The sequence below is a fragment of the Arachis duranensis genome, chromosome 4 (assembly GCF_000817695.3).
Source record: "Arachis duranensis cultivar V14167 chromosome 4, aradu.V14167.gnm2.J7QH, whole genome shotgun sequence".
NCBI lineage: Eukaryota > Viridiplantae > Streptophyta > Magnoliopsida > Fabales > Fabaceae > Arachis > Arachis duranensis.
Genome location: NC_029775.3, coordinates 71,595,070 through 71,610,388, shown reverse-complemented (window position 1 = coordinate 71,610,388; position 15,319 = coordinate 71,595,070). Strand labels below are relative to the sequence as shown.

The 15,319-nt window shown below is 34.3% G+C and overlaps 1 protein-coding gene across 1 annotated transcript; it reads left to right on the top strand.

The window, feature by feature from the left end:
• Nucleotides 1-10,169: 10,169 nt before the first annotated feature.
• LOC107484699 (oxysterol-binding protein-related protein 3A) lies at nucleotides 10,170-14,906 on the top strand. Its single transcript, XM_016105241.3, has 10 exons — nucleotides 10,170-10,407; nucleotides 10,832-10,925; nucleotides 11,248-11,364; nucleotides 11,487-11,559; nucleotides 11,642-11,760; nucleotides 11,933-12,054; nucleotides 12,337-12,513; nucleotides 12,964-13,108; nucleotides 13,978-14,156; nucleotides 14,326-14,906. The coding sequence occupies exons 1-10, from the start codon at nucleotides 10,289-10,291 to the stop codon at nucleotides 14,570-14,572; spliced, it is 1,392 nt and encodes a 463-aa protein (XP_015960727.1). The 5' UTR covers nucleotides 10,170-10,288; the 3' UTR covers nucleotides 14,573-14,906.
• Nucleotides 14,907-15,319: the final 413 nt, after the last annotated feature.

Sequence of the window (15,319 nt, the reverse complement as noted above, 5' to 3'; positions counted from 1 at the left end):
AAAAAACATAGTGCATAATAATTTTTTATGTAAAAGAGATGAAACTAACAAGTCTTATTAGTTAATATAATCTAAACATGACTTCATGACAATTACGATTATTTAATTTTTGTTTGACTCCTTTTGTTTATACTTATTGTAATTTCTGGTAGCAGATTCAATGACATTAAGCAGCATCAAGTTGTGGGGCCTTAGAATCAAATCCAACGGAAGTCGCATCCATGTACCATCATTTACCTGAAAAATATAAATATTTTAGGTTACCAATAAAACCATACACATTAGCAATTGAAGTACTATTTTTTTTAGCAAAAGAAAACTACATTTATTGTAGTCCCTTCGGATACTGGTGGTGGTGAAAATGAAGATGACTGGAATATCAGTTAGAGATGCAGTTAACTTGGATCCTCAAGTGGCTGGTGGAGCTGTTAATCTGAAGGAAAAAGACAGTGCCGAGTTCCCTTCTGTGCTTAGCCAAGATGATTCCCCACTTGGTTCAAATTCTGTTGTAATAACAAATGCTTCAATACGTGATGTACAGTTAGAGTATGCTCATGTTCAGTTTTCTAATTCTAGTGATGCTCAGACTTTACTTGAAAAGGAAGAAGAAAATACTAATTCTAATATCCTTTCTACAAGTGTTGATAGAACTGAAGTATCGACATCACAAGGTGAGTATGAAGATCTTGAAAGGGTGCTATCCCGAGATCTTTCAGGCCTAGATTTGTCTGACCAAAACAATGAAGTTACTGATGAAAATAGTTTTACTTTTAACCCAAGCCAATTGACTGGGAAAAACTATGCCTCTCCTGATGTGCATGTTATTGATAGCTTGGGTATTATGAACAAGGAACTGGTCATAGAGTGCAAAGATATAGATCCTAAATCAGAAACCCAGGAAGATGTCAGAGAACATGAGGAATACAATAAATCTGTTGGTACTTCTTCTGAATCACATCAAACACAGGATGAAGGACTATTACTGAAGGCCACAGAAGATGTTGGGAAGCATTCATCACTGCCTACTATAAATTATGAGCCGGCTGCTCAGAATGATTCTTCTATTAAACATGATCAAGGTGGTCAGCCTAGCAAGGAAATTTCTGGGGTTTCTGCGGCGCCTGTTCAAGATCAAAGTGGTAATGTCATGGTTAAACATATTTCATCTGGAATCGATGCTTCGGTTTACTCCAGTAGCCGGTGTGACAGTTTGGAAGCCAATTAAGGATCTGTTTCAGGTATATACAACTTTATTTTTGTAAAGAAAAACAATTTAGTCACATAGAAACATTATTTTTATCTAAAAAAACATTGTGTAAATCTTGTCTCTTTTGCATCAATAATATTGACCCATTGTTATACCTGTATTGGGATCCATGTAAGTCATTTTCCTTCATCCTTATGTGGGAGTTCGAGTGATTTGGATTATACTCGAGAGAAGGGGCTGATTGATGCAGCTTTTGTTTAAATACTTAAAAGTTCATTTATGCTCAATTTTGAATATGTTGCCTGATCAGGGAAAAAAGATAAAGTTACTCAACTCATATGTATATTTAGATTCACATGTATGTATCTTAATATGTTTTGTATTTTTTGGGGAGGAATCTAGTGGATGTTGAGGGATAGGGAATGATATGTGTGGTGACTTTCCGAGGTATCTGTTGCCTATGTATGAATTTATACTCTTTTGGTGATTGAAATTTAGTTCTTTTATACAATCTAGTATTCTGTTTTTTCTGTCTTAGTTGTGTGCTGGATACGGGGCTTGTGTGTTTGTTTAATAAATAAGAATTCCTCTTGCAACAGGATGGAAGTTACGGGTTCCACAGGAAGAGTGAGCAATCTAAATCTAGAAATTGTTAACATAGAGGATTTGCTTTTGTGGAGTTTGTTACTCAGCAAGAAGCACAGAATGCACTTAAGGCACTCTCAAGCACCCATCTTTATGGAAGGCATCTAGTAAGTGAAACTAAATTATGGATTTGCGAAAAAAAAAGGGAACAGAGACTAGAAAGTCGGCTGTTAAACGTCAAATATTTGGGAGCCAATTGCCATTTTACTTTCAGGTAATAGAGCGAGCAAAAGAAGAACTACGTGCTCGAACAGCTGCTCAATTCAGTGATGAACAAAATGGATTTCAAAATGCCACTAAGTTATCTAAGAAAAGGAAACAAATGGCTGTCTTAGATGAAGGAAAGATGAAGTTTCAAAGGATTGCTTATTAGTATGTCATTAAATATCAAACATGTGCATAATCCCAAAATCCAGGAATGACAATTTTGTAGATTTTAGTGTTATACATGTAACATGACCCGCCATGTCATGATGCCCTTTATCTTCTTCATTTTTATTTATTTTTGGTAAACATGATTCTTATATTTGTAAGCTAAATTTTGTCACCCGACAGTAGCCATTTTGAGCAAGCCTTAACTGGTATTTTGTTGGCATGTTTGGAAAGTAAATGTCTCCGGACCATAAACAAGAAAGAAAGGCAGTGTATAATGAGTTGTTACTAAAGGCTTAGATTTAGTGGGAAATGGATCCTCTCCAGTTTTTTCAACACTTGACAAAATACAGTGCAATCTCTCACCTTTAATTTTAATAGTGGGACCAGAAATAAATAAGAGAGAGAGTGTGGTGAATGGTTAGATTAAACACTGCACACTATCCAGTTTTTTATTCACTGGAGAGGATCCATTCCCGATTTAGTGTGGTTCATACACATGGTTCCCTGAGTAACATTACTCTTGTAATACCCAAAAGCAAAAAAGGTACCCCAAGAAGAAAGGAAACTACAAATGCATAATGGAAAAATGGCTTAGGTACTTGCATTATTCATTCAGCTCTCATTATAGAAGACCAAGTATAGGTGATTTATCTTGTGGTTCTGTATGTGTTTTGGTAACTAAAGTTTCAAAATGGTCTATGAGATTGTGTCATAGGCCAAAATTGTATATCCTTCCATCAATGTATAGTGTGAAACGAAATGAAATTGTCTATGTATTTCGTTATCTATAATACTTATAACTTCTTTTTTTTGGTGAGTTGACTGTTTATATTTTACTTGGTGGACTCATGAAATATGGGTTTGAATAGGCGAAACCTCAGGAATTTGAATCCTCTAAATTTTGAATTTTCACTTTAGAGGGTAAAATGTGATCGAGACTCTTGAATAGTTTCTCTCATATTTTCTCTTTGGTCCTACTTATGAAATAAATGGTGAAAATTCATATTTTACCGTCTAAAATAAAATTCAAAATTTAGAGAATCCAAATCCAAACCTCATACCGTATCTCCCCGGCCCCCTCCCCAAATTTTCTTTTCTTATGTCATCACTTCTTAATGAATCTTATTAATCACTGCTGGTAAATCTTAATAACTATGCGTTCAGCAGCAGATAGTAAATCTTAATAAGTTTATGATTACAATACAAAAATGAATCACTGCTGGTAAATCTTAATAGCTATGCGTTCAGCAGCAGATAGTGAATCTTAATAAATTTATGATTACGATACAAAGATGAATGGATTTTGTCAATTGAAATATAATTTATATGCAAACATGATGACAATTACCACCATGGATTGCATTTACGTGGTATAATTTTTCTCACATTTATGAACAACTTGTAAAGTCAAATACTGAATACCAATATACCATATATACTAGAACGTCATACTTATATTTAACAATAAATCAAATATGATCTTAATGGAATCATATGGATGAAAATGATTCCCATGAAAACAAACGGCATCAACAACCTGGTTTAACTAACTGTTGGGCTGCTGGACGTAAGATTTAGCATGGCACGCCACAAATGACTCAACAAGTGGATTCACAAGATGAGGGGCTTCATCCTTCATAAAGTGAAGAAAAAAATTTAATAAAGAGACAAGACTATTCAGATTACTTCATCATAAAGTGAGAATCTTTCATAATCATAACCTTAATCTTATCATTGCACTTGTCTAGGAATTTCAAATTTAGAATTAAGGAATTAGGGTAATATGGTTGATCCCAAGCAAATATATTAAGCCAATGCTATGGAAGTCAAGATCATAAATCAGACCTTTGAAATTCCAGGACAAGTGATTTGTAAAGGAGCCTGTATTATACATTGAATTCATCCATGAAATTTCTACCCCATTTTTACACTGAATCAACATACCTAGAAGTTATAACAACATTATCAGATATCTTCCAATATACTTAAATTCTTGCTAGCACCAACAAGTGCTCAATTGTTCACTGGTAAAGCTAAGGGGTCCTTGACGATGAGTTATTGGTGACTACTAAATTAAGGATTGTTGATAGGGAAAATGGTGGATAGTCCAGTTTACTGATGTATGCTACATATCTTGTAGACAAATATGTAGACCAGAGGCAAAATAATGGATGAAACAAAGGACTGTTCGAAACTAGATGAGAAAAGAACAAGAATACGCATATTCGTTCTCTTCCTTCGAAAGATTCTAAGGGATAAACCCTCTCCCTTTCAGCCTCCGTGTGAACTGAAAGATCTTAATTAGTCACTTTCAGCTTTCTGGTGGAGGCTTTCAAAATTTAAATCCCATCCAAAATTTCAAATGCAAAATAAATGTTTATACTATAGAATATAATCAAGTAAGAAAAAAAATTAATGTTAATTGATTATCAAAAATTAGAGAAGATAGGTAAATGATTTCTAAAAATTGAAAAAAAAACATTGAAGATAAAAAAGATATAAAGTTCCATGGTATGAAATTTATTAGCAAAGCATAATATGAATTGTCCAAGTACTTGTAAAGATTAATTAGTTATGGCAAAGAAACAAAAGTAATGGATATCTGAATATGCCCTCAAACATCTTCAGGATTCAACATTTGATTTAACCTTCTTCCGAACCAAAAGGTTATTTATTTCACCGTTTGGTTATTCCAGAGGCATAAGAAAAAAAGACAAGAATTTTCAAAAAGAGTGATAAGATCATTGGATTTGAGAACTCATGCCAATCACATTTTGTAATTGCATCAATTAGAAAAACAGCAACCGCACTTGTAGATATTTTCTTTACAAATGTAGCAAATAACTACACATCTAGAAGGCAGACCGTAGATGATAGCAGAGAAACCTTTGGCTCTTTCAGTTAGCATCACAAGTTAATAACGTAAATTTAAGAGGGAGTATGAATATGTCCACATTTTTTTTCTTCGTCATGCAAAGTCTCCTATTATTCAATCACTAGCACAGCACCATGGAATTAGCTTAGAAGAATTTCCGATTTATATTTCCCAAGTCAACTTAAAGCTGACACCGGATTTAGAAAACATGGTGAGGAAAGACAATACTCCTCATCAGTTATAAGCTTCTCGATACTCCTGCGTGACTATGTCTATAGAGAAAGCAAGGGCATGACACACAAGAGAGAGAGAGAGAGAGAACCTGGGGGCAGTGTCCAACATTTGGGAGGACAACAAAGTCTTCTACAGAATCAAATTTTCCGTAGTTTCTTCCAAGCTCAATTGGTTACCCCATGCTATCAATACCGGGCACTGAGAAGAAAGTTTTCTAGACTCAGTTTATCTTGTCAACCTTACATTCATTTGGCTTTGTTCCGACTTCCTCATGTATGGGAATAAGGAAGCTTACCGTTACTTGGGGTAGTAGCTCTTCAGGAAGAGGGCCACCTGAGTAACAAATAAACTAGAGAAAGACCTCTGCGGTTCCAGGTTCCAATACTGGATTGAGTATGATCTCCACTAGCTCGTCAGTCACCATGGAGGTGTCATGATAGCACTGCAGAGAGCAATTCATAAAACAATCATTAGTTTCGGGGGAAAGCATCATCATGTGTCAATGAACAAAGTGGCTATGCCTTGGATTTGATTGCTTACAACAGATACATACAGATTTATTCTAATAATCTTTTCTTGATTTTTGATAAAATAGTATACCATTAAGAGGGAGCAAAGAAACATAGAAGAAAAATGGACAATAAAGATCCTGCTAACAAGAGACAAAAAAAAATCGGAAGAAAAAGAATATCAATGAAGAGATTTCCAATCTCTTATCTTGTCTGCAAGGGGAAATCTTCAAACAAAATCACAAGCTTTACACCAAATAAGGGGCCATACATCTAATCCTAAACCATAGGGCTTGTTTATCTGAAAGTCCATTAACGTCTCATTCTCGGGCAGTTTATTCAGTTTTTGTAAGGTTCTCAGATATCATAGAAGGTAGAATAGGATTAGGATAGAGATAGTATAGAGAGCAGTAGTATGAAAAATTAAGAATAACAAGAATAGAAGAAGTGTGTGATAGTCCCAAACCAGTGAATGAGTATATTGAATATGTGTGTATGACTGTAATAGAAATGACGTTTGGCATTCGAGAGGCCAATTCTCTCCACAATTCTCACTTTAGTCTCTTCCTACCTGAAATAAATGCTTCTCACTTCCTATTTATATATCTCTCTCTCTTGTAACTAACTCCCTAAATTCACGTTGCCTTCCTTACTCATTAGTTATTTTTTATTCCTCTCCTCCTATATGTATTTAAAAGGAGTAATTTCTCTATGCTGCCCCTGAACTTCTTGGCTGTTGGGGTTTGTCACAGTTTGTCAACCCAGCATTCCTTGAAGCACAAGTTTTTGAATATACAAAGTTGAGTACTAAGCTAGAGGAGTACCTGACAAAGAATGTTCCTTACAGATTCTTTTGTCGCGACAGCTTTAAAGAAGAATTTTCCTACAGCTGTATCCCTATAAAATATAACATTATGATAGTAATAATCTGATTAAGGCTTGAAATCTGCAACATCAACATAAAGATACTTCTGTTTCAATTGTACCTGAGCAATCTCTGGAATGATCTGATGAAAGGTTTTGCATACCATGGCTGCTTTTTTATATGAAGCTTACGCAGCGATATATTGAGAACAATAATGCTCCTGCACATCTGTGGTGCAACTACAGCTGCCTGAAGACCAACAACTCCTGCAGAAAAAAAAATACAAATAAACAAAAAACAGTTAGTAATAGTGTAAATCTAGCATATCGAAATAATTAACAGCTCAGCTTATAACAGTAATTAGAAATAACTAAATGAAAATAATCCCAGCTATAAATAATTATCAAGGCGCTTCTGAAAAATTCACCTCCAATAGAATTGCATACAAAGAATGCTTGATCTTCAACGACATCAAGGAAAAAATCATTTAACTGGGCAGCCCATGTGTCAAAAGTGTAAAATGAATGATCTCCAATTTGGCAAGGATTCGGTTTGTCTGAATATCCATATCCAATAAGATCTATAGCGTATACCCGGTGGGATTTTGCAAGAACTGGTATATGGTTACTGCAATGATATCCATGCTCAGTTCAGTTAGTTTGCGGCATAGTCAAAACAAAGGAAGATAATAAAATGCACAAAAAATTAAAATTAGATAAATAACATGTGATATCATATGCATATACTTTCTTATTTTGCAATGGTAGAGCATGCATCTATTTTGTTATTTGGTTAACCTCATACAAATATGACATGTCAAAAATGTCGAGACAAACGCACCATGTATAATAGTTTAGGATAACATTGTTTTGGATAACCTTTTGGGCAAAGATTCATAAAGTAAATTGTGTATTGAGTCTTATAGTTTTCAGCTAATCATATTTTGGGTGTTTCAGTTACATGGTTGGAGATAGGGCCAGAAATTGCTCTCTTAATATGTAAGCTATTGAATCCATAGCTATGGATAGCTTTTGGTCAAACTATATCCCTCTTGTTACACATACTAAGTGTAACTCTCCTTTTGTGATCATTTTTCCCTCTTTAATGTCTTTTCATTTTATTTTAGACTAAGGTTTAAAGTTGTAAAACATATTGTTACATTATCAAAAATACATTAGAAATTAAACATATTATAATAACTGAATATCATCTATGATTTCATAGATCAATTGAAGATGAATACAAAAGCTAAGTCATGAGAGAGCCTATCTATCTATATACTCACACTAACAGAATTGGTTAACAGATTTTGGACTCTATGGGATACTCCATATAATAATAGAGCATAAGTTAATAACCATGACAAAGTAATATAATTTCTTCAAGGCTAAATCAAACAAGCATACCAGTCACGTTGCTTTCAGTAATTCTCACAAACCTACAAGCAAAAATGTGCAAATTCTTCGAAAAACCTTGGCAGCAAGTAACACCAGAATGCATCATAATAAACAAGGCGATATCAAACTCTCAACATATACCTCCGAGGCTACGCGGCTGCCGAATTTTTCGATGTAGACAACAAACTTCTGCTCCATGTCCAACCACAGTTCCAATAGTATCTTATCATCTTCGTCGAAAATACAAATCGCCCTCGTAACGGCAGAACATTGAAATCGAATCCAAGAAATTCAGGATAATATATCAAATCAGGTGCACACAACAGCTTAGTCTAAGACTGCAATTCCATAATCCTTCATGATCCAAACATAAGTGAAATGGTTATAGCATGAGAGAACACATAAACCGTTCTTGAAGACTTCTAATGTCAATTCAAACTCATCACTATTGTTACTTCCGAAATCAGGAAGCGAAATTTGTTGATACGACTCCAATGCCAAATCGAGAGAAACAATGAACCGATTGTTATCCAACCAATTAAGCATGCCGCTCACGAATCTTCCACGACAATACACAGTGCTGCTGAGAGGAAAGTGCTGAATCCTTCTCTACGAATCAGATCCCATAGTATAAACTCTAGAGTCGAATTCCGAGATAACGACGGAAAAGCGTTGAATTTTGAATTTTTGTTTTTTTAATATATTTTTGTTTTGTTGTTTTAATTATTTAAAATTAAGTGATATAATATATATTTAAAAAAAATTAAATACCTGATGTAAAAAAAAATGTCACATAATTTATTATTATTTATCTGTATTTTAAATATATCGGGATCGTACCGTAGCCATCACATTTTTCTTTTTACTCGAAGAAATCGTAAATGCGATACGATCCTTTAACAATAGAAATCATTCCATACTCCGTTTGGTTGATGTATTGATGAGACATAAATACAGAGACACAGACATTAAAGACATGAACATAAAATATTTGTGTCTATGTATTGTGTTTGGCAAAAATAAGAAACAAGACACATATATTTCAAAAAGACTGAATTACCCTTCATTCAACCACAAATTTTACCACCATTACAATACACCTATTATCCCAAACAATGCATGCCATCACCATTAAATTTTTATTTCTTCTAATAATTTTTTATTTCTTCTAATACCATCTTAAATTATCATTTAAATATTAAATATATAATTATTCTTGAAAAAAAATAGAAAATTAAAATTCAGAATTTATCAAAGATTAATCAAAATTTAAATAAATAAAAAAAATTAAATGTACAATTTTTTTTTTGAAAAAAATAGAAAAGTAAATTTAGTGTCTCACAAGTTATGTCTCAGTGTCTTACCAAATTAGAGGTACACAAATTTAATGTCTCCGTGTCCTCCCGTGTCTTTCAAAAATCTGTGTCTCACCAAACCAAACAGCAGACATGTGTTATCATGTACCACTGTATCTATGTCTCAGTGTCTATGTCTCAATAACCAAACGCTACCTAATATAGGTTACATGTGGACTGAACATCAATTCTATAAGACCTCTTTCCAACCATAAAACTTTCAAGTGTTGGATAGTTGTATACTATAAATTTAAAATTCAAAAACTGAGTTAGAGAATAATTAGCGTGTGTAGCCGGCTACAACTTGTTCAAAGGCAAGTGGTGCTCCTCGTCATTCCAATGCCACACCAGCTACAACTTGTTCCTTCCTCCTTATAAAGCCGCCAAAGTTGATTGATTCTCTTTACGCACAAGGCAACTCAACCTCACGCGCTAAGCACACGCGTGTAACATGACACGTCATTACGTCACCTTTGAAATTTGCATCGCCACCCAAACAGACTCTGAAGAAAAGAAAAAAAGGAAATATCAACCCACTTTCCATTCGCTTGGACTTTTCAAAACTCTAGAACCGCCAACCATGATCGTTGCTTTTCGTAGCTGTTCCTGATATTATTTTATTAATATTATTATTTTATTTATTTTAATAATAAAGCATTGTTTGCTGCACCATTATATATAAATAGTGATAAAAAATAATCCAAAATTTTAGTATTCCTTTTGGTTCGTTAGAAGTTAGATCGACTTTGCTAAAGAAAAATATCAGATTCTTCCGCTTTTCTCTTTGTCAAATTGGTTTCAATATTTGGTTGAATTTTTCATAGCCATGGCTCCAAAGGATCCCAAGCATGCTGCTGCTGCTAGCGCCAATGGGGGTGGCTTCTTTGCTTCACTTGCTTCCAGTTTGTCCAATTTTGGAACTGCCATGTCAAAATCCGTGAATGGGTATAAGATCTTTTAGAACCTTTGGATTCAAACTTGTTAATTTTATATTGTGTTTTTTTTTGTGAATTGTTTTGTATGAGGGAAGTTCAAGAATCAAGATCACTGATTTAACTTGGTTTGGATGATCATCGATCTTACTTGGTTTTTTTTTGTTCGCTGGATTGAAATAATGATGTAGCAGTTTTATTAGATATATATGTTGTTTGAGTTCTAAACGTGTAATTTAATGTAAGAGCCGTTTGAGTTTAGAGTTTGTTGTGATTATTTTCAGTTATTGGGGTTTCATTTCTTTCAGTTTCACTGGAACATGAAATGTGTCTATTAACTGTTTGATTTATTTCATGAAGCTTGTGTTTGTTTTAGGCTGATTCAGTTTCATGAGCTGGGAGATTTTATGTTGAAATTTTGTAATTTTGATTCTCAGTATAATGGGCTATGAGGGGCTGGAGGTTGTTAATCCAGAAGGAGGAACCGAAGACGCAGCAGAGGAAGCGGAGAAGGGACGATGGAAGCAAGAGGTACAAAGAATTTAACTGTCTTAAAGGCAAAGCACATTTATTGTGTGAGGAAACTGTTGCTAATGCAATCTAGATTCTATAACAGGCATAAAGTAACTTTTCATCTTTGTGGAATGGAGATGGAATTTGCATTTTGAAACTTGATGTTTTTCACTTTATAACTTTTAGTCAACCTATAACCAATGATGACTTTGATTACTAAAAATTTACATATATCTCATGGTGTACTTTGGAGAAAATTTGTCTTCAAATTTATAATGTATATTTTATATTGTATGCATTTCATCTCTCAAATAGTCAAATGTTCCTTTGAACCTTTCAGGATCGGGATAGTTACTGGAAAATGATGCAGAAGTATATAGGCTCTGATATCACATCAATGGTGACACTTCCAGTTATCATTTTTGAGCCAATGACAATGCTACAGAGAATGGCAGAGGTGTGTATTATTATATACATATGTAACTTTGGTGCATTTGCTTTTGCTATTGCATTCTCACAAACTATGAATATCGAGTGTTCTATCTATAGAATCTCACTGATTGTGCTTCGATTTTACAGCTGATGGAATACTCTTACCTTTTAGATTTGGCAGATGAGACTGAGGATCCATACATGAGACTTGTATATGCTTGTAGGGATTATTTTCATGTTCTCTCTCTCTTGTTGTTTTATTCATGTAATTACATACATCTGACATTGGATGATTTCTGCAGCATCATTCTTCATATCTGTCTATTTTGCTTACACACGAACATGGAAACCTTTCAATCCAATTCTTGGGGAGACTTATGAAATGGTTAACCATGGTGGCCTAACATTTATAGCAGAACAGGTGTGTTATGTTTTCTTTTATTTGTTTGCTAGTTCTTCAAACAGAATGCTGATTCAAGTGTCCTATTGTTTATATATTATAAAGGAAATGTATATAATTTTCTGAGTAGTTTGTATGATGCTCTTGAGCATGGTTCTAAATTGTGTTTACGCGTAATACAAACTGCTAACAGGTCAGCCATCACCCTCCCATGAGTGCTGGGCATGCTGAAAATGACCACTTTACTTATGATGTGACGTCGAAATTGAAAACCAAATTTCTTGGCAACTCAGTTGATGTATATCCTATTGGAAGGTAATTCTATTCTTCAGCTCTCTCAAGTCTGGGTTCCTTTTTGAATTTTGCTTGTTGACTTAAAAGAGAAGATGAAGTGCAACATAATCTTTGCCATAAGAGTCGTCAGACATGATTTGTGGGTTTTCAATTGTGCATCTTATGTTTAAGAATGTTTCATGTGTCCTTATTACAACGTTATTTGACTTTATTTTATAATGCAAGTTTCTGGGATGATTCATGTTAATTATTAGTAAACATTTTCTTTGTGTGCTCATGTAATGTGCTGTTACTTGAATGCAGAACACGAGTTACCCTCAAAAGAGATGGTTCGGTCCTTGATTTGGTGCCACCTCCAACAAAAGTTAGCAATTTGATTTTTGGACGAACTTGGATTGACTCACCAGGGGAGATGATCCTTACAAATCTGACTACTGGCGATAAAGTCGTGCTGTATTTTCAACCATGCGGCTGGTTTGGGTATGACTACTTTCTCTTGTAGATCCGTCTATCAGCGGATAAGAAGACATTGATTTTCTATCATGCGTATTTATTTCTTATGGGGAATTTCCTATCTCCATGTTTGGCTTCTATTTATTGTAGTTTTAGGTGCTGAAAAGCATGAATCATGATATGATCAACAGATTGAAGAATTCAGTAAGAAGCAGGATTTTGTATATTGTATTAAAACTTTCTAGAGCTAACCGCTTAAAAGCTTAAACTAATAATCGCCCATTGATCTTGAAGCATGGATAATGCATATTGCTAACTTGGGTTGGACATTTAAAGGTGTCAAGGACTAACTCTAAAACAACACTATTTGTCTGACAATTACTACAGGCTTTATAGCTTGTCGACTTCCAGTTTCATTATTTCCTTGGTGCTTTTGTTGTGTATATCGTCCAACCTAAAAGGAATTTCTATTTGCAGAGCTGGTCGGTATGAGGTGGACGGATACGTATATAATGCTTCCGATGAGCCAAAGATACTGATGACAGGAAAATGGAATGAGGCTATGAGTTATCAGCCTTGTGACTCAGAGGGAGAGCCACTTCCGGGCACTCAAATGAAAGAGGTGTGTTATCCAACTTCCATTTATTTATGTTTTATTATATTACATGACTTATCCTATTTTTACTTTTATAAAAATACATATCGTCGTATCGTGTCGTATCATATCCATATCGTGTGTCGTATTGAGCTTCCTAGGTAGCATGCCAGTTTTATTCCATAGATGTGTCGCACATAATTCTTCCTCTGTAAATTGTAGTAGGTAGATGACTAATCCAATTAGTGTCTCCAAATGCACAGCATATGGTGCTCTCTGATTTTTTCTCGAGTGAATACCCAACTTCGTCCTGATAATTTTTTGGAAGGGATTATGAGATTTTTAAATAAAAAATATCTTTTTCAATTCTTGATCTTTATTTTTATGAGACTAATTAGTCCCTGCGTCAATGATAAAAATATTAACAGAGAGACTAATCAGTCTCATAAAAATAAAGATCAGATAGGAAAAGAATATTTTCTTTTGTCCGTTTAGAATTTTTTTTTTCCCCATGTAATTTCTAAACTATTGCTTCTGTAGGAGAATATTTTTGTATTATCTCATAATTATCTTTAAGCTGGATGGGAAGTGAGTCTGCCGGTTCGGACTGAATATGACCAATACTTGAATACGGTTGAATGCTTGCTTAGTAAAAATAGGAAAGGAGCTTAGTCAAAGTGAATTAATTAGGAAGCTTATAAAACGTCTTCTCTGATATATTTTTTTTTTTAAATTTTCATCATTCCTGACTCTTCATTCTTCAACTCCTCATCCCTGATTTTATGGAGAGATTGCTACTTTTTGGTGTCATTGTTTCTATGATTTTGTGTTTGCTGCACTGTTCCCACGTTATTCTGGAATATTTATTTTGCGATCTAACTTGTCCCATTCTGCAGTCATGGAGAGTTGCCGAGACTCCGAAAAACGACAAATTCCAGTACACACATTTTGCACATAAGATCAACAGCTTTGACACCGCTCCCAAGAAGTTATTGGCATCCGACTCTCGTCTCCGACCCGACAGAATGGCCCTTGAGAAGGGTGACCTTTCCACAGCTGGCAATGAGAAAAGCAGGTAATTAACTGCCCTTTTCACTCTCTCCACAATTAAAACATTTGCAACAGAAAAGATATCCAATGTGGACTGAAACTTAAAATCTTTCATTCTTCTTTATCATCATCACCTGTGAGGTCTTGTTAATTCTTTACCATTCTACGTGTTTACAACTTTTTATTTTTTGCAGTTTGGAGGAGAGGCAGAGAGCAGAGAAGCGAAACCGCGAGGCCAAGGACCACAAGTTCGTTTCCAGATGGTTTGATTTGACAGAGGAAGTAACTCCTACACCATGGGGTGACTTGGAAGTTTATCAATACAACGGTAAATACACTGCACATCGCGCCGCTATCGAAAGCTCTGCCTGCAACGACGAACCTGACAGCAGCAGAACAGAGTTCAACCCTTGGCAATATGATAATTTGGATGCTGAATAAGCATTCTTGTGAAATTCTTTCCATTAGTTTTTTTAAAATATTTTTTGTCAGATTGTTATAAAGCTTGTATGTATTTTATATGATGCTTGATTCTTTTTTTTTTTTTGCCTTTACTTTTTTGGTTTGCCGGTGGGGCTGCGTTTTGCTATTGTAGGATTACATAATGAATATTAACCTTGTTACTTGTTAGTTTATCAATATACTTTGCGTATATAAATTTTAGGTATTATGTAATTTACTGCTAGTATAATTTATTAATTTTTGGCTTAAATAAGTTTTCGCTGTCTATAAAATACTTATATTTTGGTTGTCTTTTGTAAAATTTTTCTTTGATTTTGGTTTAGGAAAATTTAAAAGAATTTGGTTATAGTTTTTATTAGTTTGTTTCGTTAAAGTGCTGCTGTGATAAATCGTATGATAAAATGTGAGTTGACGCTTAACTTGTCACAATAAGGATGAATGGTGAGCTTTTGCGCAATTATCTAGAATTTGTGGTTGGAAAGAAATAAAAAACTATTTTAGAACAAGAGAAAAGGAGTGGAAGAGATTATCAATATGTACTCTCTGAACTACAAGGAGTAGCTAGATGCGGATTTCTTTAGTTATTGATGGCAATGCCGAAAATAACATGGGGATATAAGTTACTGTTTTCTGATGTTTGTCTTTTATTTTTCGTTTTGTCTTTGCTTCACTTCAAGTGTTGAGCTTCACTTAAAAAAAAAAACTTGTCACAACACCATTTGATAA